General features: G+C 48.6%; 1 protein-coding gene across 1 annotated transcript; it reads right to left on the reverse strand.

The window, feature by feature from the left end:
- Positions 1–474: 474 nt before the first annotated feature.
- On the reverse strand, positions 475–25,600 carry TRPV4 (transient receptor potential cation channel subfamily V member 4). The gene is made up of 15 exons (XM_051973006.1): positions 25,183–25,600; positions 19,763–19,935; positions 18,604–18,756; positions 16,676–16,816; positions 16,279–16,577; positions 13,872–14,051; positions 12,611–12,769; positions 11,900–11,992; positions 10,014–10,087; positions 8,962–9,127; positions 8,060–8,126; positions 7,088–7,404; positions 4,485–4,612; positions 2,839–2,960; positions 475–1,651 (listed from the first exon to the last, which is right to left on the reverse strand). Exons 1-15 carry the CDS (start codon positions 25,566–25,568, stop codon positions 1,494–1,496), a joined length of 2,616 nt encoding a protein of 871 aa, XP_051828966.1. The 5' UTR covers positions 25,569–25,600; the 3' UTR covers positions 475–1,493.
- Between the last annotated feature and the right edge of the window lie 1,181 nt (positions 25,601–26,781).

The raw sequence follows: 26,781 nt of genomic DNA on the forward strand, positions 1-26,781 counted from the left end.
ATTATTTTGATCCTCTTTGATAATTAAGGACCACAACCAGTCAGCTCCCATTCACCCCTTCCATTGTCTCATTTGCCATCCTCATCCACATCACCATTATCCCAGTTCCCATGTCAGTCTCCAACATCATATCCCAGTTCCCACTCTCATTCTTATCCCCATCACCATTAGTCATTTCAGTTGTAATCTCCATTTCTACCATTCATCATCCCATTTTAAATCCCCATTATCTCAGTTCTCATCCCAAGAATACTCCCATCATATTTCCATCTCCATTTCATCATCACAGTTATCTTCATCCCCCATCTCACCTTCTGCCTTTAATCTCAGTTCCCATTCTCATTCCATCCTCTCCAGTTTCCATTTCCTTTATCCTAGCTCCCCCTCCCCATTCCACCCGCATGATCCCCCTTACCAATCATCCCTACTACTACTATTACTCCAACCCCTGTATCACCACCATCATGACCACCATTACCAACATCATAAACTAATATTTATTGAGTACCTGCTCACATTGTCCATCCACCAACCAGAACATACAGAGGACACAGTCCTTGCCCCTTGAAGTTCCCTGGCTCTTAAGCAAAGCCATCGGCTGTGTCCGTACCATGTTGGCAAGTGGACATTGGGACATGGGATTGGTAAAAGTAGGACCAGGCGGGGCTCGGAGCTGGAAAGACCTCCACGGAGGTCACAGCTCCTTTGCCCTCTAGCCACAAACTTCCTTCCTGAGCTAGAAAAGAGCAAATAAATAGGCTGAGAGTCTGACCAAAGCCAGGGAAGGGGTGGGAAGTGCCTCCCTGTAGCTGACTCAGGGACAGAGTGCCCCTTCTCCATTGGCCACACCATACTGACCGGTAGAACTCCATGGGAGTGAGAAGAGGCTGAGGATGGGCTTTTCCAGGGCCAAAGGGGCTGGGACCTCTGCTGAAAACCGTTTGCCTTCTTTTCCTTGACTGACCTTCCCCACTGTGCTTAATGTGAATATGGGACAGGGTTCATAAGTGAACAAGAAAGAGTCATGGGCTCAGAGGGTTTACAGCTGCAAGGTCATCTAGTCCACCCCTAACCTGAGAATGAGAAGTGATTTGGCCAACGTCACACAGAAAGTACCAGAGCCAGGAGGCAACCCCAGATTCTCCAGCTCCGGCTCTCTCCATCGTACCATGGTCTGACCTTTCACACGGCTCAACCAGAGATACCACTCGACACTCTCAGTGCCCTCCAATGTACGGCATTGCTGGACCTCTCTTTGTCCAGACCTCTCTGGAGTCAGGGCCAGGAAACTAAGAAGTCCTCGTGGAAGATTCCCTTGGAAATGCTGGCAAACCCTGGGCCAGCACAAAGAGGGTGCCGAGAGGCAGATTACCCAGGGAAGAGCTAGGGCCAGGCAGGAGCCAGCAGGGAATTGCTCTGTCCTTTCCATGCCAACCAGCCAATGCGGGTGCTTGAGTTCCTGGCCGGGCCCTCCCCGAGGCTCCCAGACCCCACTAGAGCGGGGCATCTTCTGTCCTCCAGTTATGAGGGTAGCTCTGTCTCTGAACAGGGGCAGCAGAAGTGCCCATATGGTCCAATGGCACCACCACATCGTCCGAGTGGGCATTCTTGTTCAGCTCAACAACTCGGGGCACCACCGTGGACCAGCGATCTGAAGGAGGAACACACAGAGACAAGGCTCACTGAAATGGGGAGAAGAACAGATCTCTCCAAAAAGGAAAATGCAGGGATCTGTCCTTGGGGGACCAGGGACGAAGGGGGCAGAAAGCTAGACCAGATGCCAGAGGGAGGCAAAGTCATTGGCTCCCAGACTCACCGACTGTTAGAGGTGGAAGGACACTGAATGTAAATTTAAGAGCATAGAACGTGAGAATCCTGAACTTGGAATATCAGAGTTAGAGGGATCTTAAAACTTAGAATGTTAGAATAGCTAGAAAGGCCCTCAGAGTATGAAATGTCAGAGCATATGACATAGAATATTAGAGCTGGATGGTACCTTAGAATACAGAATGTTAAGGCTTAGAATTGAGAAGGTAAAAACAGACTGTTAGAACAGGGAATGTCAGGGCTGGGAGGGGCCTTAGAACAGGGGATGTCAGGGCTGGGAGGGGCCTTAGAACAGGGGATGTCAGGGCTGGGAGAGACCTAAGGACAGGGCATGTCAGAGGTGGGAGGGGTCTTAGAAAAGGGAATGTCAAGGCTGGGAGGGGTCTTAGAACAGGGGATGTCAGAGGTAGAAGGGAGCTGAGAAGTAAGAATGATAGATCCTGGTGATCCTCTATCCTAGGGGTTCCCCCCATTTTTGTCCCAGACTCCTTTTGCCAAGTCTGATGAAGCTTATGTCCTCTTCTCAGCATCATGTTTTTAAATGTATAAAACAGAATACAGAGAATTAGTCAGGGAAAATAATGCTGTAAATTTCTTCCCATCCAACTTGGATGTGAGCAGGTACTCAATAAATATTAGTTTATGATGCTGGTAATGTTAGTGATGATGATGGTGATACAGAGGTTGGGGTAATAGTAGTAGGGATGATTGGGAAGAAGGATCACATGGGTGGGATGGGGATGGGGAGCTACGAGAAAGGAAATAGAAATTGGAGGTGATGGAATGAGGATGGATCTGAGATGAAATGCCTATCCGTAAACTACTCAGGTGAAGGTCTGTGCACCCCAGGTTAAGAACCCCGGATTTGACCCCTGGTCAGTGGGAGAGGGAAGACCAGAATTTCAGAGAGTAGGACATTTAGGCGGAAGAAGCCCCCCCCGCCCCCCGTCTCCTCCTCTCTCTCCCCACCCTCATCTCCCCTCCATCTCTTCCTGATTCCCCTCTCCTCACCCCGGCGAAGGCGGCCCACGGTGTGTGAGAAGCCATAGTACTGATAGGTCTCGTTCTTGCCTGGATCCTCATTAATAATTCCCAGATTTTGGTTCCAATGAGACCAGTTCACTTCATCAACCCTAGGAGGACAAAACAAAATGAAAGAGTGGGCGCCTGCTTGTCTCCCCACCCTCCGTGTCCATCCAAAAGCCACTTGGTCCCTCCCTGGGGCCAATACCCTATGCCAACAATTCTTCCAAAGATCCTATTGAAGTGAATTCTGAAACTCTCCTGAATCTATCGCTCTCCCGAATCTGTTGCTTATTTATCGCTCCCGATTTTACCTTTTCATTTTGCCTGTAACCTCTTCTCTTAAATAAAGGGACCTTTTGATGTCCGTGTCAATTTGTCCCACTTGATTTGTCAAGATTTGTCTGACCTCATCACTATTAAACAGCATTTCAATGTCAGTAAAGCGCTTTACAAAGAATATCTCATTCGATCCTCACAAAGGGAGGCTTCATTTTACAGAGCAGGAAACTAAGGCAAATGGTGAAATGACTTGCTGAGAGTTAGACAGTTGTGTTTATCCAGGCCTTTCTGACTCCAGGTGGACATTCTATCCACTGCACCACCAACCTGCCCCCAATAATAAAGGTTTATTGATTGCTTATTGATTGATTGAAGAAGGTCTCAATGGAATGGGAGAGAACACATACAAACAACCATATGGAAACCAGATCCATACGGTAGCTAATTTGGGGATAGTAAGAGGGCAGCCACTGGAATTGAGGGGAAATTACAATTGGGAAGGAAAGGCTTCTCTCGAAATGGAGCATACATTGTCAAACATAACCAATACATTGTTGTAATTTATAATAAACTACACTAATGATCAGGTGTGGGCTGCTCGGTGGCCCCATAGTAGATAGAGCACGCAGCTCAGGAAGTCCTGAGATCAAATCCAGCCTCAGTTGCAAACAGTTACTAACTGAGTGACCTTCAGACAAGTCATTTCACTCTGTTTGTCTCAGTTTCCTCATTTATAAAATGAGCTAAAGAAGGCAAAGGCAAACCACACCAGTATCTCTGCCAAGAAAACCCCAAAGGAATACCTGAAGAATGAGACACAATTCAACTGAACAAAAAAAATCCCTTCAATCCTCAAGATAATATAAGTCTCCCTATGTCATTCAACAGATCCAACAATTCAGTAAGATTGTAGTAAGTACCAGCTGTATGCATGTTCTCCTGGAGGAATAAGGAAAGGGGTCAAAGAAAACTGGCTGCCCAGGTGCACAGTAGGACTTAACGATGTCCATTTATTCAGAGAAAGTTACTTGAACTGCACAGTCTATCATGGGATCAGTTTTGAGAGTCAGAAGGGACAAATTTATGAAGCTCCAGACCTTTTTTGGAGACTAGCTGGGTTGAAGAGAAAGGACTCCATCAGTTATACAGACTTTTTATGCTGTAGGGAAGGTCGATCCTTGGGGATAGAGGGGCAGGGAGGAGAGTAAGCTCACTCTTCTCTCCAGTAGAAAGCAGAAATGGATAGAAAGCATCACAGCAGAGCATCATGGTGACTCGGCCCACGGATGTGCAATGCAAATTTTCCCAGGCTCCCCCAGGCTGCCCTGGTAGCAGAGAAGTAAAGCAGTTACCTGAAACACCACCTCCGGTCTGGTGTGCCATCCGAGCTCTTGCCCACAGTGACCATCTCCCCAGAGCGGAAGGCCTTCCTCACAAACACCGGGAAAGAACGCTCGATGTCCAAGATAGTGGTGGCCCACTTTGAAGTGAAGAGGAAGGAGGAGAAACAAAAGGAACCATCAGGTCATTGTTGGGTGGAAGCATCCTTATTGTCATGGCTTTAATATGCTTAGTTAAATTAGCCCTCTGCCTGTCAGCTCTACTTGGAAGAAACAGATCAAGGCCAGAAAGAAATGAAAGTGAGGTCCCATAAGACATCCACACACGTTGGTTGGTCCCAATGAGCAAGAACCATAAGATTTATGGCTATAAGAGCCTTAAACCAAGAGAATGGTGACCTCAGAAGACCTTTAGTACACAGAACCAGAATGTCAGAGCTAGAAGGAGCCTCAGAAAACAGAACAGTGAAGCCCTTAGAACATAGAAATATACATCTCGAAAGAACTTGAGGACATAGAATGTAGAATGCAAGAGCTGGAGGGAACCTTAGGATAAAGAGCTTAGAACGTTAGAGCTTAAAGTGATCCTAGAATACAGAATAGCGGATGATCTAGAGATTGACACTGAATGTTAGAACTGAAAGAGATCCTAGAACATAAGTCAGATCTAGAAAAGCCTGCCTGCAAAACACAGAATAGGATGTCAGAATTGAAAAAGGCCTTGGAGACCATTTGGTCCAAACTTCTCATTTTACAAACTAGGAAAATGAAGCTCAGAGAAAAATGACACCCCTAGTGAGGTCTTCTGCCTTCAAATCAGAGGCCTCTTTCCACAGCATCAGGATAGAAGTCATTAGGACTTATAGGGTGGTATTGGGTTTTGTCAAGAGTTAGGGGTTCCTAACCTAACAGGAGAAACACCTAAATACACTGAGCCAGCTGATCAGTTTGGAAGATGATACTTGCAGAAAGTACTATGGGAAAGATGGTTGCTTGGGAGCAAAAGATATGACAGCTATCATAATCCACACTTCCACCTTTCACAGTGCTTCTAGCTGAGGAAGATCTTCCCATAGAACATAGGCCAGAGAATGAGAGAGCTGAAAACTCCTTAGAACAGAGACCAGAGTGGGAAAGTTAAAGACTCCTTAAAACAAAGATCATAGAATGAGACAGCTGAATAGGCCAGAGAATGGGAGAGCTGGAAGCCTACTTAGAACATAGACCAGAGAATGGGAGCGCTGAAGACTCCTTAGAATATAGACCAGAGAATGGGAGAGCTAGAAGACTCCTTAAAACAGACCAGAGAATGGGAGAGCTGAAAACTCCTTAGAACAGAGACCAGAGTGGGAAAGTTAAAGACCCTTTAAAACAAAGGTCATAGAATGAGACAGCTGAAAACTCCTTAGAACATAGGCCAGAGAATGGGAGAGCTGGACCAGAGAATGGGAACGCTGAAGACTCCTTAGAATATAGACCAGAGAATGGGAAAGTTAAAGACTCCTTAAAACAAAAATCATAGAATGAGACAGCTGAACACAGAACATAGGCCAGAGAATGGGAGAGCTAGAAGTCTCCTTAAAACATAGACCAGAGAATGGGAGAGCTGAAAACTACTTAGAACAGAGACCAGAGTGGGAAAGTTAAAGACCCTTTAAAACAAAGGTCATAGAATGAGACAGCTGAAAACTCCTTAGAACATAGGCCAGAGAATGGGAGAGCTAGACCAGAGAATGGGAACGCTGAAGACTCCTTAGAATATAGACCAGAGAATGGGAAAGTTAAAGACTCCTTAAAACAAAAATCATAGAATGAGACAGCTGAACACAGAACATAGGCCAGAGAATGGGAGAGCTAGAAGACTTAGAATATAGGCCGGAGAATGGGAGAGCTGAACTGTTCTAAGGAATATTGACCAGAGAATGGAAAAGTTAAAGACTCACCAAATATTAATTAAAGACTCCTTAAAACATAGACCAGAGAATGGGAGAGCTAAAAATTCCTTAGAACATAAACCATAGAATGGGAAAGCTAGAAGACTTAGAACATAAACCAGAGAATGAAAAAGCTGATGACTCCTTAGAACATACACCAGAGAATGGGAAAGATGAAGACTTTGAAACATAGATCAGAGAATGAGAGAGGTGCAGACTCTTTAGAACAGAAGAGAACGAGAGAGTTTTAGACTTCTTAGAATATAGACCAGAGTGAGAGAGCTGAAGACTCCTTAAAACATAGAAGAGAGAATAAGATCTTCAAACAAAGATCACAGAATGAGAGAGCTCTTAAAAATTCCTTAATGGCTGAGGTGGTTCTAGAATCCAGTTCTCTAGAACCCTAGGTTCCCCCGACTTCCAAGACTCAGGTAATGTCCCCTTAGAGAAATCCTTTCCACCTCTAAATCATATTTCTCTCTTCCCTTTCCTGGGCTCAGGGCAGTGTCCCAGGCACTCTCCAGATCCAGATCTTCAGATAACCCAAATCCTGTCTTCCAAAACTTTTAGGATCCACCTCTCCTAACTCCAGATCTCCTCAAGCCCAGAACTTCAGACTCTCCAGGGCCCAATCTCCTGACCTCCAAATCCCAAGATTTGAGCTTGAGTAGTTCTCCCCACCTGGAGCTTCCAGATGTGCTTGCTCTCCTTGGACACCTGGCCCACTGTCTCTCCCATGAGCGCAATCAACATGTTCAGCAGTAACACAAAGGTAAGGATGATATAAGTGACCAGCAGGATGATGAAGACTACGGGGTACTTGGCGCTGCTCAGCATCTCCAGATCCCCCATGCCAATGGTCAGCTTGAAGAGGTCCAAGAGGAAGGTGCTGAAGGTGTGACTGTCCCGGCAGGATGGGTAGCTGAGGACCGTGCAGTTGGACTGTGCCTCCTTGCAGGCGGCACTGCTGGGGCACGGATTCAGCAGTGAGACCAGAGCTGAGGGAACAATGAGCAAGAATCAGTGACTAAGTCTCCATCGGACCTTCTAGATCGTTCCCAAGGGTCTCTGGAGCTCCCAAATACCCACAATTCCCAAGAAGGCAGTAGGGAGACCTCAGCCCTGGGCTCCTAACTAAAATTCTCAAGCCAGTCAAGAGAATAAGTTCACTGGGTACCCATATAACTGGATGGCCAACTGACTTAAAAGGCACAGATTTAGAACTAGAACGGCCCTTAGAGTTCATTTCATTCAGTCCCAACATTACTGCACAAAGAGCTTGGAATCAAGAAGCCTGAGATGTTTACTGTGTGATCTTAGCAAGTCACTGAATTTCAGTTTCCCCATCAATAAAATGAAGGAATTAAGGCTCAAGGTCCCTTATCTCTGAATTTATGATACCATGACATCCAGGTTACAGACTAAAAATCATTCTACAGATGGGGAAACCGAGGCACAGAGGGATTAAATGATTTGCCCAGGGTCACACAGACATGGGCAGAGCCAGGATTTGAAAACAGGTCCTCTGATTCCAAATTTAGCGCCCATTCCATTACACCACACCAACTGGCAGATGAGCCAGTCCACAAAGAATTCCCTTGGACTCCATGTGGTCCCCATCCTCCAAATCACAGCTGGCAACCCAGAGCTTACCTGAAGCATAGCCAATCATGAAGAGGAGATAGACCAGCAGGAAACGGAAAAGGTCTTTGAACAGGATCTGGAGCCGGGATATAAAGGGAAAGAAAGAAGCCTTAAAATTTGTCTCTCCCCCGATTGTGCTCTCTCTCACACTGCCCCATTCAATGAATTAATCAGTGATGGATAATAAGAACTACAGTTCTTATTATCAGCCTCACTTGAGGATTGGGGAAACCGAGACTCATGCAAACTAATGTGTTCAGGGCCACATAGATAGGAGGAGGATGGATTATCTGAGGAAGAATTCAAACCCACGCTTTCCAAACTCCCCATTGAATGTTCTAGGCACTCCTCCTCTCCCCCATCGATGTGAATTCTAAACGAGTTTGTGAACTCTCAACTAGCTTATTCTCAGGAATTGCTAAAAAACAAACTCATCCAGTTCTCATAATCTGTCACAATCAGGTCAATTTGCCTAGTCTGTCTTGTTAAAATGGAAAGATGGAGGTCTCAGTCATTCCCCAAAGTGAGTTCTCCATTCTCTGAGACTGTCTTGAATTAGCATATCTTTAGATAACTAAACTCCTCCCTGGTTCCTCCCCTTCTTCCCCAGATCTTGCTCCAGCTCCATCCCTCCCCTGAGACTTTAAAAGTCATTTTCCTACAAAAGCACATGGCTTAACCACTGTGCTTATATGCTTCTCTGGGTCATACTTAGTTAAGTCTGTGAAGTATTTCATGTAATAAACAGCAAACCTTTGTAACCTGTAATTTGATTGTTTCAAGTCGAATTGAACCATTACTCTATGATACTATTTTTATAATATTCTTTCACAATCATGATCTCCTAAATCTACTTCTTATTTTAATCTGCTATTATCACCTCCACATGGCTACTCTAGGTCCCAGCTCACCTTCTGGATCATGATGCTGTAGGTCCCTGTCAGCTTCAACCCCCGAGTGAAGTAGAGGGCATTCATCCAACCCAGGACCAGGGCGAAGACCATCACTGCCAGGTAGGCTTCAATGCCCGCCAGGTACAATGCAGCGGAGACAATCACCAGCACTGAATAAATAAAGCTGGGGGGAAATTGAAGGGAAGGGGATTATAAGAAGTGCCTGGATGAAGAACACTGTGAGCCTGTGCCTGGGACATGTTCCGATCCAAGGAAATAGATCACTCACAGACTTAAGAGCTAAAGAGGGCTTGGAGATCCCCTAGTCTGACTCCTTCTCTTATGGGGAAACTGAGGCTCAGAGAGGGGAATTTACTTGCCTAGAGTTGCAGAGCTAGCCAATGGCAAAGCTGGGATTTGCACTCAGCTCCTTTGCCCAAGTCTAAGGTACCAACCTACATATCTGTGGCTATCTGGGCAATGGAAGATCAAGTTCTAACTCAAGTGAAACTCTGATTATAGCTCCTTTCTTCCCTTTAAGGGATTAGCCATACTCCCAAATGTTCCCTTCTTGTTCACCAGAATGCAAATCTAGTTTCCAATTTCTCATGAAATCAGAAGGCAGTGAGGGAGCCTGAATAGGAGGCATGACTTTACAGAAATCATAAGAGCTGCTATTCCTATGGAAGCAGCTAGGTGGTACCATAGTGAATAATGAACTGACCCTCCAAAGTTCTACATTCTATTGGTGGAGACAAGTCAATATAACCACTGTATGGGGAACCGGTAGTCAGAAGGAGAGTCTCAGGATCCTGCAAGATCCAACACAAAGCATCCTCTGTGCTTCTATTTCTTTTTGTCTTGGTATCCCCAATTCCCTGCATAAAGTACCATTGTTTGGATTGAATTGGATCAGAGTACACTGTATTTTATCGATATTTCAACCTAATTCTTTGGAAATTAGACATGGTGATTCTCTGCCAACCAGAATACTGGATTAAACAGCATTCCCCATCTATGCTGGAAAATAGAGATCATTGTATCGCAAAGATGTCCATCCTGAAACTTACTAGAGCAGCTGGAAGGAACCATCAATGAATAAAGAATTCACCCCTGGACACTTCTTCATGAAGAGGTCTTTGATCTGTGGAAGGGAATCAAAGTCAGTCAGTCAATAACAAGATTTATTAACATGTGACAAACACTTACTAGTTGTGTGACCCTAGGTAAGTCACTTAACCCTGTTTGCCCCAGTCTCCTCATCTGTGAAATGCGGAGAAGGAAATGGCAAACCACTCCAGTACTTCTGCCAAGAAAAGCCCAAATGACGTAATGAAGAGTCAGACATAATTGAACAATAACAAATGTGTCAGGCATTGTGCTAAGTGCTGGGGTCTTAGAAGGAACTTCCAGGATCACAAAGTCCAACCTCTTCATTTTTTTAGCTGAGGTAAGTGAAACCTACAGAGATTAAGAGCCGTTGAGAGTCCCAGAGTCACATAGTGAGTATTTAAGGTGGGACTAGAAGCCAGATCTTTCTGAATGTAAATCCAATGTTCTATCAATTATACCATGTTCATGATGCTGAGTGAAATGAGCAGAATGAGGAGATCATTATGTACCTCAACAGCAATACTATATGAGGATGTATTCTGATGGAAGTGGATCTCTTCGATAAAGAGATCTAATTCAGTTTCAATTGATCAAGGATGGACAAAAGTAGTTACACCCAAAGAAAGAACACTGGAAAGGACTGCTTGCCATCTGGGGGAGGGGGTGGAAGGAGGGAGGGGGAAAATCGGAACAGGAGTGCAAGGGATAATGCTGTAAAAAATTACCCTGGCATGGGTTCTATCAATAAAGTTATTTTAAAAAAAGAAAGAAAGAACACTGGGAAATGAATATAAACTGCTTGCATTTTTGTTTTTTCCTGGGTTATTTATATCTTCTGAATCCAACTCTTCCTGTGCAGCAAGAAAACTGTTCGGTTCTACACACATATATTGTATCTAGGATATACTGTAACCTATTTAACATGTATAGGACTGCTTGCCATCTGGGAGAGGGGGTGGAGGAAGGGAGGGGAAAAATCGAAACAGAAGTGAATGCAAAGGATAATGTTGTAAAAAATTACCCTGGCATAAGTTCTGTCAATAAAAAGTTATTTTAAAAAATAATAATAAATAAAAAATTCAAATGTAAAAAAAATTATATCATGTTCAATAATAGATGGGGAAAAGGTAGAAGAAAAAGTAAAAGAGTTGGAAAAGAGGAAAATTACAGAATTTCAGAACTTGAAGGGATCTCAGGGCCATCTAGTCTACGCTACAGCTGAATATTTCCTCTTCAACATTCTGGACAACTGGTCGACCACTTAGAGTTGGGAAACCCATTATATTTTGCAAAATCTCATAATGGACAGAACTTCATGGTTAACCCATACCTGAAAAATAGTCCCTCCTCCCTAAAATATTCCAACAAAAGATCATCTAGCTTTTGTCAGAAGACCTCTAAATGGGTCTTATATTTCTGGAGGCAGCCAATTCTTCCCTACAGTTCTTGTTAGTAGTCAACTTTCCCTATATCCAGTCTAGATGTGCCTTTCCACACTTTCTATTGTTCCCAGCTCTTTTCTTTTGGGTCAAGCAGAACAAAGCTGGTCCTTCTTCAATGTGACAGTTTTACCCCCTTAAGAAAAAGAAAAAAGAAGAAAAGAAGAAAGAAAAGAATAGGAGAAAAAAGAGGAAAAGAAGGAGAGGAGGAGGGAAAGAGAAAGAAGAAAAGGAAAGAAGGAGAGGAAAAGGGAGTGTGGGAGATGAAAGAGAAAATATAAAGGAGGATGAGAAAGAGGACAAGGAACAGTTTAGGGAGAAGATGAAAGGAGGAGAAGAAATATGGAGAAAGGAAAAGGGGTTGAGGAGAGAAGACGAATGAGGAGGGTGAACTTTGTACTCACACTTGAGAGAAAGAATATGACTCCGGTGGAAAGGGTGATGATCTCTCCGGCAAGCCGCAGGTGGTCCCCAGTTGTATGGTATGGATATGGGGGCTGGAGAGAGCAGGAGAAAGGCAGACCTATCATCAGACAGCTGCCCCAGCAGTCTAGCCTTCCCTAGGAGTTTCAATGTTCCCATGGCCTCTGAAGTTCCTTCCATTATTCCAATTCTCCTTTGCTTGTTCCCTTGCTACTTAGCAGCTTGGGCTACCCCAGGCTGATTTTTTGGGCAGGACTGAAGCTAGTTTTAAAAGACCAGAGGTTTAATCCACATAACAATTCCAATATCAATGGCATCTAACAGGACTAGTTGACCAACAGAACTGGTTGGCCAATAGGACTGGTTGATCAACAGGACTGATTGACCAAATAGGACTTGGTTCACTAACAGGACTGGTTGACCAGCAGGACTTGGTTCACTAACAAGACTGGTTGACCAATAGGACTTGGTTCACTAACAGAACTGGTTGACCAATAGGACTTGGTTCACTAACAGAACTGGTCAACCAATAGGACTGGTTGACCAATAGGACTTGGTTCACTAACAGGACTGGATGGCCAATAAGATTTGGTTCACTAACAGGACTGGTTGGCCAATAGGATTGGTTCACTAACAAGACTTGGCTGGCCAACAGGTTCCCAGCCCTACCCTGGGGTGGCCTCTGAACTCACAGTGCCCTCCAGGGGCTGATGGTAGGCAGTGAGGGTAAAGATAATCATGGCACACAGATAAGAGACAACACTGATGTAGAAGGAAACGGCTCCAAACTTTCGCCATTTGTCCCGAAGCAGCTCGTTGATTGGTTCCACAGCCAGCATCTCGTGGCGGTTCTGGGGAGATGAAAATGGAAAGAGAATCAGGAAAAGGCTGAGGCCCTGAACCATCCCCATTTCCCAGACTGGGGACCAGGCTGGTTACAGCATTCTTGGGCTTCTTGAGACCCAGGGACCTTCCTGACCTAGCAGGCCCTTTCTGCTCTTCTGACCCCTTCCCTAAAGTTCTCCAGAGATCTAGTTTGGGACAAGAAAAAATTCTACATTCCCTCACCCGGCCTTCAAGGCCCAACTTTAATGGTCTTTGAGTCCTCTCTCTTACATGTACCAGACACTCCAGCCAAATTGGTCTTCTCAATGGCACACTACACTACTTCAGACCTTCCCATCTCCATTCCTGTGCTAATCTAACCCCCAACTCTGGAATATCCACTACTTTCCTTCTCTTTTCCCTCTCTCCAAATGCTGGATACCTTTCCAGACCAAACTAAAGTTCCCCTTTTTCCATGAGTCAGGAATACCTCCTCCCTCAATTAATCAAGAAGCATCTATAAAGCTCCTCCTATACGCCAGATGTTGTTCTCAGTGCTAGGGATACAAGGAAAAGCAAAACAATCTCTACCTTCAAAGGGTTTACTATTTCCTCCCCACACAATTACTCTTTTTTTAAATTTATTTTTTTGTTTATTTGTTTATTTTTAACACACATTGCTTTATGAAGCATGTTGGGAAAGAAAAATCAGAACAAAAGGGGAAAAATTATGAGAGAAGGAAAAAAAACACAAAAAAAGAGGTGATCATAGCATGTGTTGATTTACATTCAATTTCCCTAGGTCTTTTTCTGGCTGCAGATGGCATTTGCAAAGTCTATTGGGATTGCTTTGGAAAGGGGTTTACTTTCTAATGAGCCAAGTCCTGCCTATGACACTTTTTGATCCTTGCTTCAGGTATCAGAGCTAAAGGCCAGAGGGCCCTTCTCGGGGCTTGGGATAAACAGAGTAGGACTGCAGAATTTAGGGACTCTCACCCCTCATCTTATGGTACAGTGTGAGGATGGGCAGGAAAAAGGACAATGTCTCAGAGCTAGGTCAGACTTTGAACCCTGGACCCCCATAACCCTCCACCCCCAGCCTCAGCCCCGGGGCCAGCAGAGCCTCACCTCAATCTTGCTGTTGTATACGAGGATCTCCAGAACTGAGGACTCCTCCCCACAGGTGTCCAGCGAGGACAGGTCATAGAGGGATGAGTATACAGGTCCGTACGCCCAGTCCTTGAACTTGCGGGACAGATGTCGCGCATCCTCATCCGTCACCTCCCGGCGGATGATGTGCTGGAAAATCTGGGGGGAGAAGGAGGAACGGGGGAGGGAGGGGAGATGTCTCCCTGGGACATCTGAGGGCAACCTCCTGCTCACCCTTCCCATGCTGCCATCTGTGTGGGCACGAGCTGGGTGGATTGTGCAGCTACCGCGGGTCACCGGATCCCCCACAATCCCCCACACGAGGCGCCCACACGCACCACTTCTAGTTCTTATTATGGCAAGGTTATCTGAATGCCATTAGAGCCTCCTGGTGTTATTGATGATATTAACTTAAAGTGGTAGAGCATTTAAATACTCAAATAATACCAATATTATCATGGAATGTCAGAACTGGAAGGGAACTTAGACCGGGGATAGCAGGGCTGGGAGGGAGCTTAGAACAGGGGATGTCAGGGCTGGAAGGGGGCTTAGAACAGGGGATGTCAGGGCTGGGAGGGACCTTAGAACAGGGGATGTCAGGGCTGGGAGGGACCTTAGAACAGGGGATGTCAGGGCTGGGAGGGACCTTAGAACAGGGGATGTCAGAGCTGGGAGGGAGCTTAGAACAGGGGATGTCAGGGCTGGGAGGGGGCTTAGAACACAAACATATATAAAATGCCTGATGGAGAAAAGATCTTAGCACACATATACCTTTCCACTGAGATTTCATGGATCCTACAATCTAACTCTGAGGCTGATGGGATTCCTGGACTCAGATCCAACCTCAGATGTTTATGAGCAGCTCACTTCCTCACTATGAGCCTCAGTTTCCTTATCTGTAAAAATGGCCTTGAAGTCCCTTCCAGCTCTAACCCTACAACCCTATAGGACAACCCTGTGATTTCCCAAGCTAAAATTCCCTTCCCTGGCCGTCACACCCTCATACTTCCACTATCAGAAAGTAAATTCCCCAAGGGAAGGGAAGGGGCTGGTCTCACTTTTGTGTTATATCCTCAACATTTAGCAGTGTTGGACACGGCGTGTGTGATGAATGCTTTATTCATTCATTCATTTTCGTTCATTCGTTCGTTCATTCATTTGTTCATTCATTCGTTCATTCATTCACTCTTCCATCCATCCCTGGCAGCTCAAGGGAAAAGATTTACATCCTTTTGTAAAGTTCATCGGGTTGACTTTTGGGAACAGCTGAGAATACCAGGAAGAGCCAGCAGGTGGCAGCATCGAACAGATACAGCAGTATAATTCTACATAAAGATAATTCTAGAGATAAATGTATCATCATATATGAACTGCTCAAAGAGTTGGGGTAAGACTCAGTTACAGAGAGAAGGAGCACATGAATTATCAGAGCTGGAGGGGACTGGGAAGAGGGGATGTCAGAGCTGCGAGGGGGCTTAGAACAGGGGATGTCAGGGCTGGGAGGCTTAGAACAGGGGGTGTCAGAGGGAGGGAGCTTAGAACAGGGGATGTCAGGGCTGGGAGGGGGCTTAGAACAGGGGATGTCAGAAGGAGGGAGCTTAGAACAGGGGATGTCAGGGCTGGGAGGGAGCTTAGAACAGGGGGTGTCAGAGGGAGGGAGCTTAGAACAGGGGATGTCAGAGGGAGGGAGCTTAGAACAGGGGATGTCAGGGCTGGGAGGGGGCTTAGAACAGGGGATGTCAGAGGGAGGGAGCTTAGAACAGGGGATGTCAGGGCTGGGAGGGAGCTTAGAACAGGGGGTGTCAGAGGGAGGGAGCTTAGAATAGGGGGTTTCAGAGGGAGGGAGCTTAGAACAGGGGGTGTCAGAGGGAGGGAGCTTAGAACAGGGGGTGTCAGAGGGAGGGGGCTTAGAACAGGGGGTATCATTTGAATTCAGGTCTTCTTGACTTGTGGCTCAGTCCTCTCCCCACTGCACCATCTAGCAGCTATGTGATCTGGTCTTTTGGGTTCTCTATATATTATGCTCCCACCTCTCTCATTTCTGAGTGTATTCCCCACCCCCTTACCCAGCGAGCCGTCCCTGTGACAAGGACTAAGGACTTGTACCTATACGTCTGTACTACATATATGTGCACACATGCATGTGTGTGTATGTGCATCTCCCTACACCTGCAGAGGAGGCATGTACCATGTGTACAAATTCCTGTCATCTAACTGGCCCTCCTCTGCGCTCTGAGCGGCGAGTCGAAGCCGCGTGCTGGGGGGGCTTCTGCCGACCCAAGAAAGCCTGGAACATGTGGGGGTGACTGTGCTGGGTGGGGCCAACGCCCGCGAGCCCTTCTGCAAACCTGAGAGCCTTTCGCGGCCGCCCGCCGCGCCCACTCACCCCGATCTTGCCCGTCTTGGCGGCCATCATCAGGGGCGAAAGGCCGTCGTTGTTGGCCACGGCCTCCAGGTTGCTCTCGGAGAAGAGCTTGGCGCACTTGATGAGCAAGAGGTCGTACATCTTGGTGACGAACTTGGTGTTCTCCCGGGTGTTGTCGGCGATCGCCACCAGGGCGTGCAGCACCGTGTTGCCCCGAGAGTCCTGGCGCCTCATGTCCGCCTTCTTGTGAGGGTTCTCGGTCAGGTAGTTCACGATGTGGGGCTGGTTGGTGCAGGCAGCCAGGGACAAAGGCAGCTCACCTGGGGGGGGAGCTCTGGTTGGTGTGTGTGATGAGGGCTGAGCTTCCCTCCCGCGCTTCCGCTCTCCCGACTCTGCCCCGACTGGACCCCTGCTTTACCAAAGTAGAAGTAGCCCCCCTCATCTTTGGGCTGGAAAAAGCGCCCGCGAGCCTGGGCGTGGACGTCGGCCCCCTGGGCCACCAGGAGCTCCACGTAGTGTTTGCAGCGGCGTTCGATGGCGATGTGCAGGGCGGTCTGACCTGGGGGCAAAGGGGATGTCACCGAGAGCCCCAGGATTCAGCAGCCTCTCCTCTTCCCCTCGTTCCCCACCCCCACGGCGGGGAGCCACAGACCCCAGGAGTGACCCTACGAGTTAAGTCCAACCTCCCACCAAATGCAGGAATCCTCCGCGGGGTAACCCGGGGGCACACGGCCATCCAGACCTGGCCGGAATCCCTCCGCTCACGGGAAACCCATGAACAACCTCCAACTGGTTTTATCTCTATCTATCTAAATATACTCACATGTGTGTATGTGTATGTATGTATGCATGACTCCCTAAACATACTGGTTAATTTTGCTGAACTATTTCTTCCCCCTTTTTTTAGTCTCTGTTCTAGTGTGTATGATTCATTGGGAAAAGGAGTGGAAAATAGAGTAACCCTGCAGCACGTGGCCATCCAGCCTTGCCTGAATCCCTCCACTCATGGGAAACTCATTACTCTGAACAACCTCCAACTGTTTCTATCCATCCATCCATCTATCTATCTGTCTGTCTGTCTATCTATCTACTATCTATCTATCTATCTATCTACCTTTCTATCCATCCATCTATCTATCTGTCTGTCTATCTGTCCATCTGTCCATCTATCTATCTATCTTTCTCCCTACCTATCTATCCATCCATCCATCCATCTCTATACCTACCTATCTATCTACATACATATGTATGTATGTGTATGTCTACGGGTGTGTATATATACATGCATAATGTATATTTTGGTTAAACATATTGGTTAATTTTGCTGACCGATTTCTTCCCTTTCTTTTTTTCAGTCTTTATTATAATGTATGATTCATTAAGAAAAGGAGTGGAAAATATATGCAGAAATAAAAGATATGAACAAAATAGACAAAAAACTAGCCATTTTTAATAAGTCCGATACATCAGACCGAAGTCCGTCTCTCTGCACCATTAATCCACTTATTCATTCGAGCACTAGCAAGCATTAAGTACGCATCAGGCGCTGTCCTGGGTACTGAGGGAGGGGGCTATCTATATTCCCCATTCTTTTCCAGATCCCCTACTCTTACCATTTGGAAACATGGTTCTACATGTTAATGTGATGCAAAGGGATCCCACGAGCAGGCTGGGGAAGGGTCCTGGCCTCTACTTCTTCGACACAAGGTCCCGAGGCACAAGCCCCGGAGACGGCCCAGTGGCCGTGGTACCGGATGAGTTCCCTTCACCCACATTGTAGCATCAGAGATTTGGGCCTAGATGAAATCTTAGAAGTCGGTACCCGTCATCTAACAGATGTGGAAACAGAGTCCCCAAGAGAAGTAAGCAGCTGAGCCAGGATTGAAACACAGGCCTTTGCATCGCAAAACACACCTGTAACTTTCTAGACCCGAGTACCCTGGGATTCACCCTGGCCAGGGACCACTACTCCCTTATATCTGTGTGATCTCCCGCTATTGAAATATAACCTTCTCAAAAATAAGCTCTGTCTCTGCTTTTCTATTTGTGTTTTCACCACTTAGCATCCTACTTGGCACAAAGTATTTAATTTCTTCATTAAAGTCATTGTTTTTCATTAATTCATTCATTCATGCCCTCATTCATTCCTACAAATCCTTGCTGCCTCTTTGAATTGGATGGATTCACTTTCTCTGCTCTTTCAACCTATTCCTTTCTCCTCCTTTGGAATCCACTAAGGGTAGAGAGCTTAGTTTCACAGAAAATCTGGGGTGATAAATGATCAAGAGAAGCGGATGGCTGGGCCCAGGCCCTCCCTCCCTCCCTGTCCGACTCGAGGCTCCCTACCTCGGTAGTAGACATCTCGGAAGGGCGAGTTAATGAACTCCCGCATGTTCCCAGTGCGCTCCGCGATGTCCAGGAGCACCGGGATGGTGTCATTGCGTCCACCGCTCAGGTTCAACAGGGCCTTGGGCAGACACGTCTTTCCCGTGGAAGGTTCTACAAAGGCAGACGGGACCGAGGCGAGCCGTGAGCAGGTGTACAGAGGTTCCGGAGCCGGCGGGGAGAGGGGCAGCGTGGTAGAACAAAATAAATCCCACTGAGGAAGGGGAGGGGAAAAGAGGGGGGAGCACCTGGAATCAGGGTCTAGCTCTGTCCCTCATTGGCTGTAGGTCCTTCAGCAAGACAATCTAGCCCTTTGAGCCTCATCCAGGCAACCTCATCAAGGGGTGTTGCGTGCTTTGCAAATACAGGGTATTAATCAGCAGGGAGCCATGGAAAGGGCTCCAGTTGGGAAGTCGAGATCCCTGAGATCTAGTTCACAGATAGAAAGAGATCTCCACAACCCCGACCCAAATAAGAACTCTTAATGGAAATCCAGCTTCAGCATAAGAGCTCCAGGGAAATAGAACCCACCACTTTCTGGGACATCTCAATCTGCTTTGGGGCAACTCATTTCGGGAGTGCCGAAATGTGTGTGTGAGTGTGTGTGTGTGTATGTGAGTGTGTGTGAGTGAGACTGTGTGCGTGAGTGTGTGCGTGTGTGTGTGAGTGAGACTGTGTGTGTGAGTGTGTGCGTGTGTATGTGAGTGTGTGTGTCTGTGTGTGCGTGTGTGTGAGTGTGTGTGAGAGAGTGTGTGAGTGTGTGTGTATCTGTGCATGTGTATTTGTGTGTGCGAGTGTACGTGTGCATTCACACACAGTCCTAACAGCAAACCCAAATCTGCCTTTTTACAACAGCACTCACTGCTTGTTCCTGGCTCTGCTCTCAGGGGGTCAAGCTGAGTCTCGATTTCTAAGAAGCATGGGCAGTCCCAGTTATTGCTACACTGGGGAAAGTTGGGGGGACAGGGAGCCCCCCAAAAAAGGTTAAAGAGGGGAAGAGAGAAGGGAAGACACAACCCGGGAAAGCCCAGGCAGCATCACAGAAGGAAGCGCATCAGCAGCCCGGAGCTGCGGGTCCATCACCCCCATCCTCGTCATGAAGCTCCTTCCCACAGCTCACCACGAAACTCCTCATCTGTCAGGCGCTTCTTGTGGGTGAGCAGGAAGGAGAGAAGTCCGTCCAGGTCAGCAGTGGAGCCCCGGGACACGATGTCAAAAAGAATGGGCCGGTTGAAGACTTTGAGGATGGGGGGTGGATCAGGAGCCGGGGCTTTGGGGTTCTGGGGCTCCTTCCTACAAAGGAAAAATGGAGGATTTCCTGAGCCGCCGTGGAGGACGTCAGCCGGGTCTCACGGCTCCCACACATGGAGACTCCGCCGCTTTTGGCCTCCACATCAGGAGGTCTGTCTGGGACGGTCTAAGGGAACAGCCCGAGGGGAAGGAATGGGAGACACACAACCGGGAAGGAGAGAAAAAGAGGAGATCTAAAGGGGGAGAAAGGCAGGGTGGGGTGAGCGAGACAAAGATGGAGGCAGGGAGAGATGGACAAAGGCTGAGAGATAAAAAGAAAAAGAGAAAGGGAAAGGGAGAAAAAGAGGGAGAAAGAGGGAGGGAGAGAGAAAGAAACAGCACAGAAAGACAGGAGACAGATAGTGAGACAAACCTAAGGAAGTCAGCAGCCATCATGTGGAGTTAGGAAACCCAGATTTTTCCAATATTTGTTAACTGTGTCAGCAGGGACAACTAAGTGCACCTCTCTAAGCCTCAGTTTCTTTATCTGTAAAATGGAAAGAAATACACTTATACTACCACAAGCCAGGATCAGTATCATTGAAAGGAAGGAAGGAGGGAGATAAAGCTGGGGGCTCTGACAAAAGCACACAGTTTGGGTTCAGGAATCCCAGCTTCGTGGGACTCTGGACAAGTCATTTCCTTTTTTGCACTTTAGCTTCTTTCTCTATAAAATGAGGGACTTGGACTTAATAGCTGCTGAAGTCTCTTCCCACTGTAGGATTATGATTATCTTAAAGAAAGAACGACATAGAGAAAAGAGAATCAGACAGGAAGATCTAGACTAAGAACTGGGAAAGAAGGAGGGAAGGAAAGAGGGAAGGAAGAAAAGAGGGAGGGAAGGAAAGAAAGAAAGAAGGAAGGAAGGAAGGGAAGGAAGGAGAGAAGGAGAGAAGGAAGGAAGGGAGGGAGGGAGGGAGGAAGGAAGGAAGGAAGAAAAGGAGGGAGGGAAGGAGAGAAGGAAGGAAGGAAGAAGGAAGGAAGGAAGGAAGGAAGGGAGGGAGGGAGAGAGGAAGGAAGGAAGGGAGGGAGAGAGAAAGGAAGGAAGGAAGGAAAGGAGGGAAGGATGGAGGAAGGGAGGAAGGGAGGAAGGAAGGAAGGGAGGGAGGGAAAAAGCTTGGTTCCTGCAATAAGAAAGAACAGAGGACAGAGAGGGGAAATAGAGCTAGAGATCATTGTTATAATGATGGAAGTATACATAACACTTTAGCAATAATGACAAAAATGGCCCATTTTCTCATCTGGTAAAATGTAAGCTCTGTGAGGGCAGAGATGACTTCCTTTTTGTCTCTGTGTCTCACCATGCCAGTACGCAGTAGGTGCTTAATAAGTGCTTATTGGTTGGTCTGATCCGACAAGTTAGAGGCCGGAAGCATTATTACCTCCATTTTTATAGCTGAGGAAATGTCCAGGAAGGAAGAGACATGTTAGATCCAAGGCTGGGCAGAGTCATCCATGACTACCCAGCCTCCTCAGGGACAAAGCAAGCTAGACTGGCTGTGGGGGTCCGACATTACTCCCTACAGACAGACACACACATACACACACATGCTTACACACATGCACAGAAACACACAAACACACACAATCTCCACACATACAATGTCTATAAATACACATATGCAAACGCACACATAAATACATACTTAGACATAATGCATGTAAACCTACATAGGTTATATGTCTATATAAACACATGTATGAAAGCACACATAAGTGCATCCCTATAAAGCAAATGTCCACATACGTGTAAACACACACACACACACACATTAAACATGTCTCTACTCGCCGAGAATGAGGAACAGCAGCTGGCCACGAGTGGGAAGACGGGGTGTCCTTCTCCCACATGGGACCCAGCCCCCCCCACGCAGCCCCCCACCCGCTCCCCAGCCCATGCCCACTGAAGCGAGAGTGGAACTAGCAGGAGCAGCCCTGAGCCACCTGGGGTTGGTTCCCAGAAAGCAGTCAGACAGAGCCGGACCCGGACCAACACAAGGCTGACCCGGCCACTGGACCCCGGAGCAAAGACCGGCGGGTTAGGAGCCAGAAGAGAGGGGCTCGAGCTTCAGCTTCACTCCCACCTGGCTCTCTGGGCCTCAGTTTCCCCATCTGTCAAATGAGAAACTAGACTCCCCAAAGTGTCCCCCAGCTGCCGACTCAGTGGCAAAGCCCGGGCCTGCTCCCAGCCCCCAGACCTCAGACTTGGGGTCCTGAGGTCATTCTAAGAGGGCTGCCTCCTTCCCCAGCCCCCAGAGTAGCAAGAGCAAGTGTCTGCCCCGCCCCCACTTCTCCCCTCCCCAAGGGCCCCCCCAGCCTGAAGCGAGTGGCCCCTAGCCCAGGGGGCATTCCTGGAGAGCAGCGAAGCAGGCTCCTGGGTGTGTGGGGGAGGGGGGAGGGGGAGAGCCTAAGCACCAGGCTGGTCCTTCTACACCAAGCCGGCCCCCAGCCTACCAAGGAGGAGAAGCTGGGACACTGAGGGAGAGAAGGGTCCCAGGATGCAAAGTGCCATGCAAGCCACCATGTAAATGACATGCAAATCCTATGCAAATTCATGCAGAAAGTGGTGCCCCCAAACTTCATCAATTGTTTCTGTGTCAACATAAATGAGCCTGATGGGACGGAGAGACCCTAGACTGGGGAGTCAGGATCCCTGGGCTCTGAGCCAGCTTTGTGACGGCCCTGCAACGTAACCTCGGTCAAGGCCCCCTCTCCGAGACTAAGCTTTTCAGTTTAGGTTTTTTCTTGCATTTTTCATTTTTAATTTCTAAAATAAAAGGATTGGACTAATAGAGGTTCACACTGATTTACTCCTTTAATTAAAACTTACCTGATCTGAAGTCTTTCCCAGCCCTGACCTTCCCTGTCCTAGCCCCCTCCCAGCCCTGACCTTCCCTGTCCTAGTCCCCTCCCAGCCCTGACACCCCCTGTTCTATGTCCTAAAGGCCCCTCTGGCTCTGCAGGCCCAGAAGCCTTTGGGAAGCTGCCAGCCTCAGAGAGGAGCTGGGGGCTGGGACCCGTTGGGCCTCTTCCAGGCCCAGGAGCACACAGGTCTCATTCAGGCTGGAGCCAGACCTGGGCAGGGTGGGCGCCTCCCAGAGGTGCCGGGGGAGCTCACAAAGCTCCGTCTGTTCTCGGCCCTGGGAGGACCATCCCTCGAAAGCCACACGGCAGTGGTCAGGGGGGGTGGGGGCAGGGAGAGCAAAGAGAACGAGCCCCCCTGCCCCGTCCCGTGGACACGCTCCGGCCCCCTCGGTGATAACCTCCCAGCTTCCCCTCGGCCCACTAGCAGCTCCTTCCCAAGCTCGGCCCCCAGAGAGCCGTGGCCTGACCCCGTTGGGGGAGACACGCGCCTGCTTCTGGTCACCAGCTGGGCCGTCCCCCGGGCCAGGGAATCCCCAGCCAAGGGACATTTGGGAAATCCTGAGAACATTTCACTGCCTTTCCCCAATGTCTCCAGATGCCCAAGCCCACCCCCTCTCAAACTACCTTCCGCGTACACCTTATGTCTCTCCTGTTATTTGTTGCCTCCTTCCTGAGGCAGCTCTTTGTATACGTCAGATTTAGCACAAAGCTTGGTATACAGAAGGCCCTTAATAAATGCTTGTTGACTCAAAGACTGTCTCCCATCTGTTTCTATGTAGAAACACCTTGTCACCTCCAAAAAAAAACCAACTGGATAGATTGGATAGACTGGATAGATCAGTCCGGGAGATCTTTATAGAGGACACAAGCTGCTTTACAATCACCAGACATTTACTTATTAAGCGCCTTCTGTGTGCCAGGCAGCATGCTAAGTGCTAGGGACGGAAGAGAGGTAAAATCCAGTGGGCTCAGAGGCTCAGTCTGATGGGGGGGGGGGGGAGGGGACCATGTCCAGCCAGGCTGCGTGCAAGAGAAACTGCAGTAATTCAGAGAGGGGAGGTACTAGATGTAAGTAAGAGGGCTGGGAAAACTTCCTGCAGAAGGGGACATTTGGGCTTCTGTTGGGAGGAAGTCAGGCAGAGGCGGGGAGGCAGAGTGGTCCAGGTGGGAGGGATGCAGAGCAAAGAGCCCAGGAGAGATGGGGGATACAGTGAGGGGCTTGGGGAAGGAGCTCCAGGAAGGAGGGGCTTGGGGAAGAACCCCAGGAAGGTGTGTCACTGGATGGGAGTTGGTATGAGAGTTTATGGAGGATTTGGAGCTCTAAAACAGAGCTTTTCTATTTGATCCTGAAGGCGATAGGGAGCTACTGAAGTTTCTTTAAAAGAGGAGTGGGAGGAGATGATATGGATAGATCTGAGCTTTAGGAAAACTACTTCGCAGCTGAGTAGAAGATGAGAGTAAGGACAGTAAGGAAAGACTTGAGACAGAGACCAACCAAGCTCAAGTACTGTAGGTAGTAAGGTAGGAAAGAAGGAGGGAAGGAGGGAAGGAAGGAAGGAGGGAGAGAGGGAGGGAGGGAAAGAAGGAAGGAAGGAAGGAAGGAGGGAAGGAACAAAGGGAGGGAGGGAGGGAGGGAGGGAGAGAGGAAGGAAAGGGAGGGTGAAGGAGGGAGGGAGAGGAAGAAAGGAAGAGGGGAGGGGATAGTGTTAGGCTTGGAGTCAGGTGGACCTGAATGCAAATTCCACCTCAGATATTCATCAGCTTTGTGATCCTTGGTAAGTCCTTTGTTCTCTCTGGGCCTCTGGGCCTCAGTATCCCTCTTTGTCAAGTGAAGATGGTTGGACTCAATCAGTTCTAAGAACTTTCCAGTTCTGAATTGTGGTAACCCCCAGGTTCTCCCCATCGAACCACCCACTGGATGCAACATGGCCCTCGCATTCTCACCCGGGAGACAGACCAGCAGCAGAGCCCCTCTCCCTGCCAGGATCCTGCCCTCCCTGACTCCCTCCCATGGGGGCAATGATGGAGACCATTACTCTCTCACCAAATCCCAGGCTCGGAAGGAAGGAAGGAAGGAAGGAAGGAAGGAAAGAAGGGAGGGAGGGAGGAAGGAAGGAAGGAAGGAAGGAAGGAAGGAAGGAAGGAAGGAAGGAAGGAAAGAAGGAAGGAAGGAAGGAAGGAACCTCAGGGACTGAGCCCAACCTTTTCCTTTGACAAAAGAGGAAACGAAGGTCCCGGGGCACACAGGGAAGTGACCCGATCTAAAACTGCAGAGGTCAGAGGCCGTCTTGCCAAAGTCCCTCATCATCCAAGGGAAGGGCTAAAGCCGGGGCAGCGCGGTGGCAGGGAGCCCCCCAGAAGGCCCCGGGGCAGGAGGACACTCACTCTGTGATCTTCTTCCGGCGCCGCTTGTTGTTGTCACTGGGGTGGTGCCGGTAGGTGCCGTAGTCAAAGAGGGAGTCCATGGGGGCCTTCTTGGGGCCTGGCACGACGGAGGACTCGTAAATGGTGGACTCCAGCAGGTCCATGGGGTTGGGCATGCCCTTGCGGAACGCCCCGTGGAACTTCATGCGCAGGTTCTGCCGGGCGTCCCCCTGGCCCGGTGGGCTGCGGCTCGGCTCCCCCCCTGCCGAGGGCGAGCCATCCTCCCCTTCAAACAGGTTGGCCAAGGAGGAGAGGGGGAACGTCTCCGCAGGAGGCCCGCTCTCCTCCCCGGGGGGCTCGCCCGCCTCCCCGGGGCTGGCTCTGGGGGGGTCTTCAGGGTCTGTCATGCCTGGCACCCGTTCTCTCCCCACTGATGGCTCACTACAAGAAAAAAGAGGCAAGGTGAGAGGGGGTGGGGGTGGGGGGCAGAGGGTGGGGGCGGACTTTCCTGGTGAGGGAGGGCCAGACCCAAGGCCACCCAGGGCTCTGGCTGCCAGGGCCCGGGACCACCCAGCCCCCCCTTCCCCGAGAGGGAGCCTGAGCTAACGGCCCCCTGCCCGGGCGGCCCATGTCTGCAGACGCTGGGACCGGAGCCTGCCGTTGTCTCAAAAGAGCCGTTGTAATTAGAGGGGACTCCAGCCACGGGCGGGCGGCCTCTCCAGATGTGGTTGTGCCGGCCCAGCCCTGCGAGGGCCAGCGGGCCCGGAACAGGCCCCTCTTTCACAGGGCCTATAAATACCGAGAGACCAGGGAAGGGAGCCTGGGAGCCACCGAGCGAACGCCAGCATTTAGAGGAGGAGCCGAAACCCCACCCAGTGCCCACTGAAGCCCCCAGATGGGGACACTTGGCAAGAAGAGGGTGGAGCTCCCCTAAGGGAGAGGGGACAAACCTGGCAGCCAGGGCATGTGAGGGCAAGATGGGGAAGACCCTGGGTAAAGTCTGGGGTCAAAAAACCTGGGCAGGCCCCTGGAACACGCCTCCAGTTCAGGTTCAGATACTGATTCTTACTAACCAATCTGAGGCGAATTACAACTTCTCCGAGTCTCAGTTTCCCTAGTTGTAGATAAACTGCATGAGAGGTATCTTGCACAGAGGGATGAACTTGGAAATGGGAAGACCCAGATTCCAACGCTGTCACGGTCACTTAGCATTCTGAGCCTCAGTTTTCCTATCTGTAAGATGGGGGAGGGGGTTTGGACAAGGTAATCTCTTCCAACTCTAAGTTACTTCCTGAGGTGAACCTCTATGGTCCTCAGTTTCCCCCTCTGTAAAAACAAGAGGATGGATTATTTAAATCAATGAATCTATAAAGGTTTTGTCTCTGACAGGTCCTCAAACTGAGCCCCAGAGACTGAAGAAGGATCCAGTGAACTGGTTTGGGAGAAACAGAAGTATCTAAGTGATGCAGTAACAGAATGCTTGGCCTGCAAAGGACATGAACAGACAATTCTCAGACGAAGAAATTGAAACTATTTATAAACATATGAAAATATGCTCCAAATCATTATTAATCAGAGAAATGCAAATTAAGACAACTCTGAAATACCACTACACACCTG

This window comes from Antechinus flavipes, chromosome 1 (assembly GCF_016432865.1).
Source record: "Antechinus flavipes isolate AdamAnt ecotype Samford, QLD, Australia chromosome 1, AdamAnt_v2, whole genome shotgun sequence".
NCBI lineage: Eukaryota > Metazoa > Chordata > Mammalia > Dasyuromorphia > Dasyuridae > Antechinus > Antechinus flavipes.

Bases quoted from the DNA above. Each gene is read 5' to 3' on its own strand.
- TRPV4 (XM_051973006.1), bottom strand. From the start codon at position 25,568: ATGACAGACCCTGAAGACCCCCCCAGAGCCAGCCCCGGGGAGGCGGGC. The intron at 9,128-10,013 runs GTAAGTTTCAGG...ATTTCCCCCCAG, and splicing joins GGTTCCTTCCAGCTGCTCTA to CTTTATTTATTCAGTGCTGG. The intron at 1,652-2,838 runs GTGAGGAGAGGG...TTCCTCCTTCAG, and splicing joins CGTGGGCCGCCTTCGCCGGG to ATCGCTGGTCCACGGTGGTG.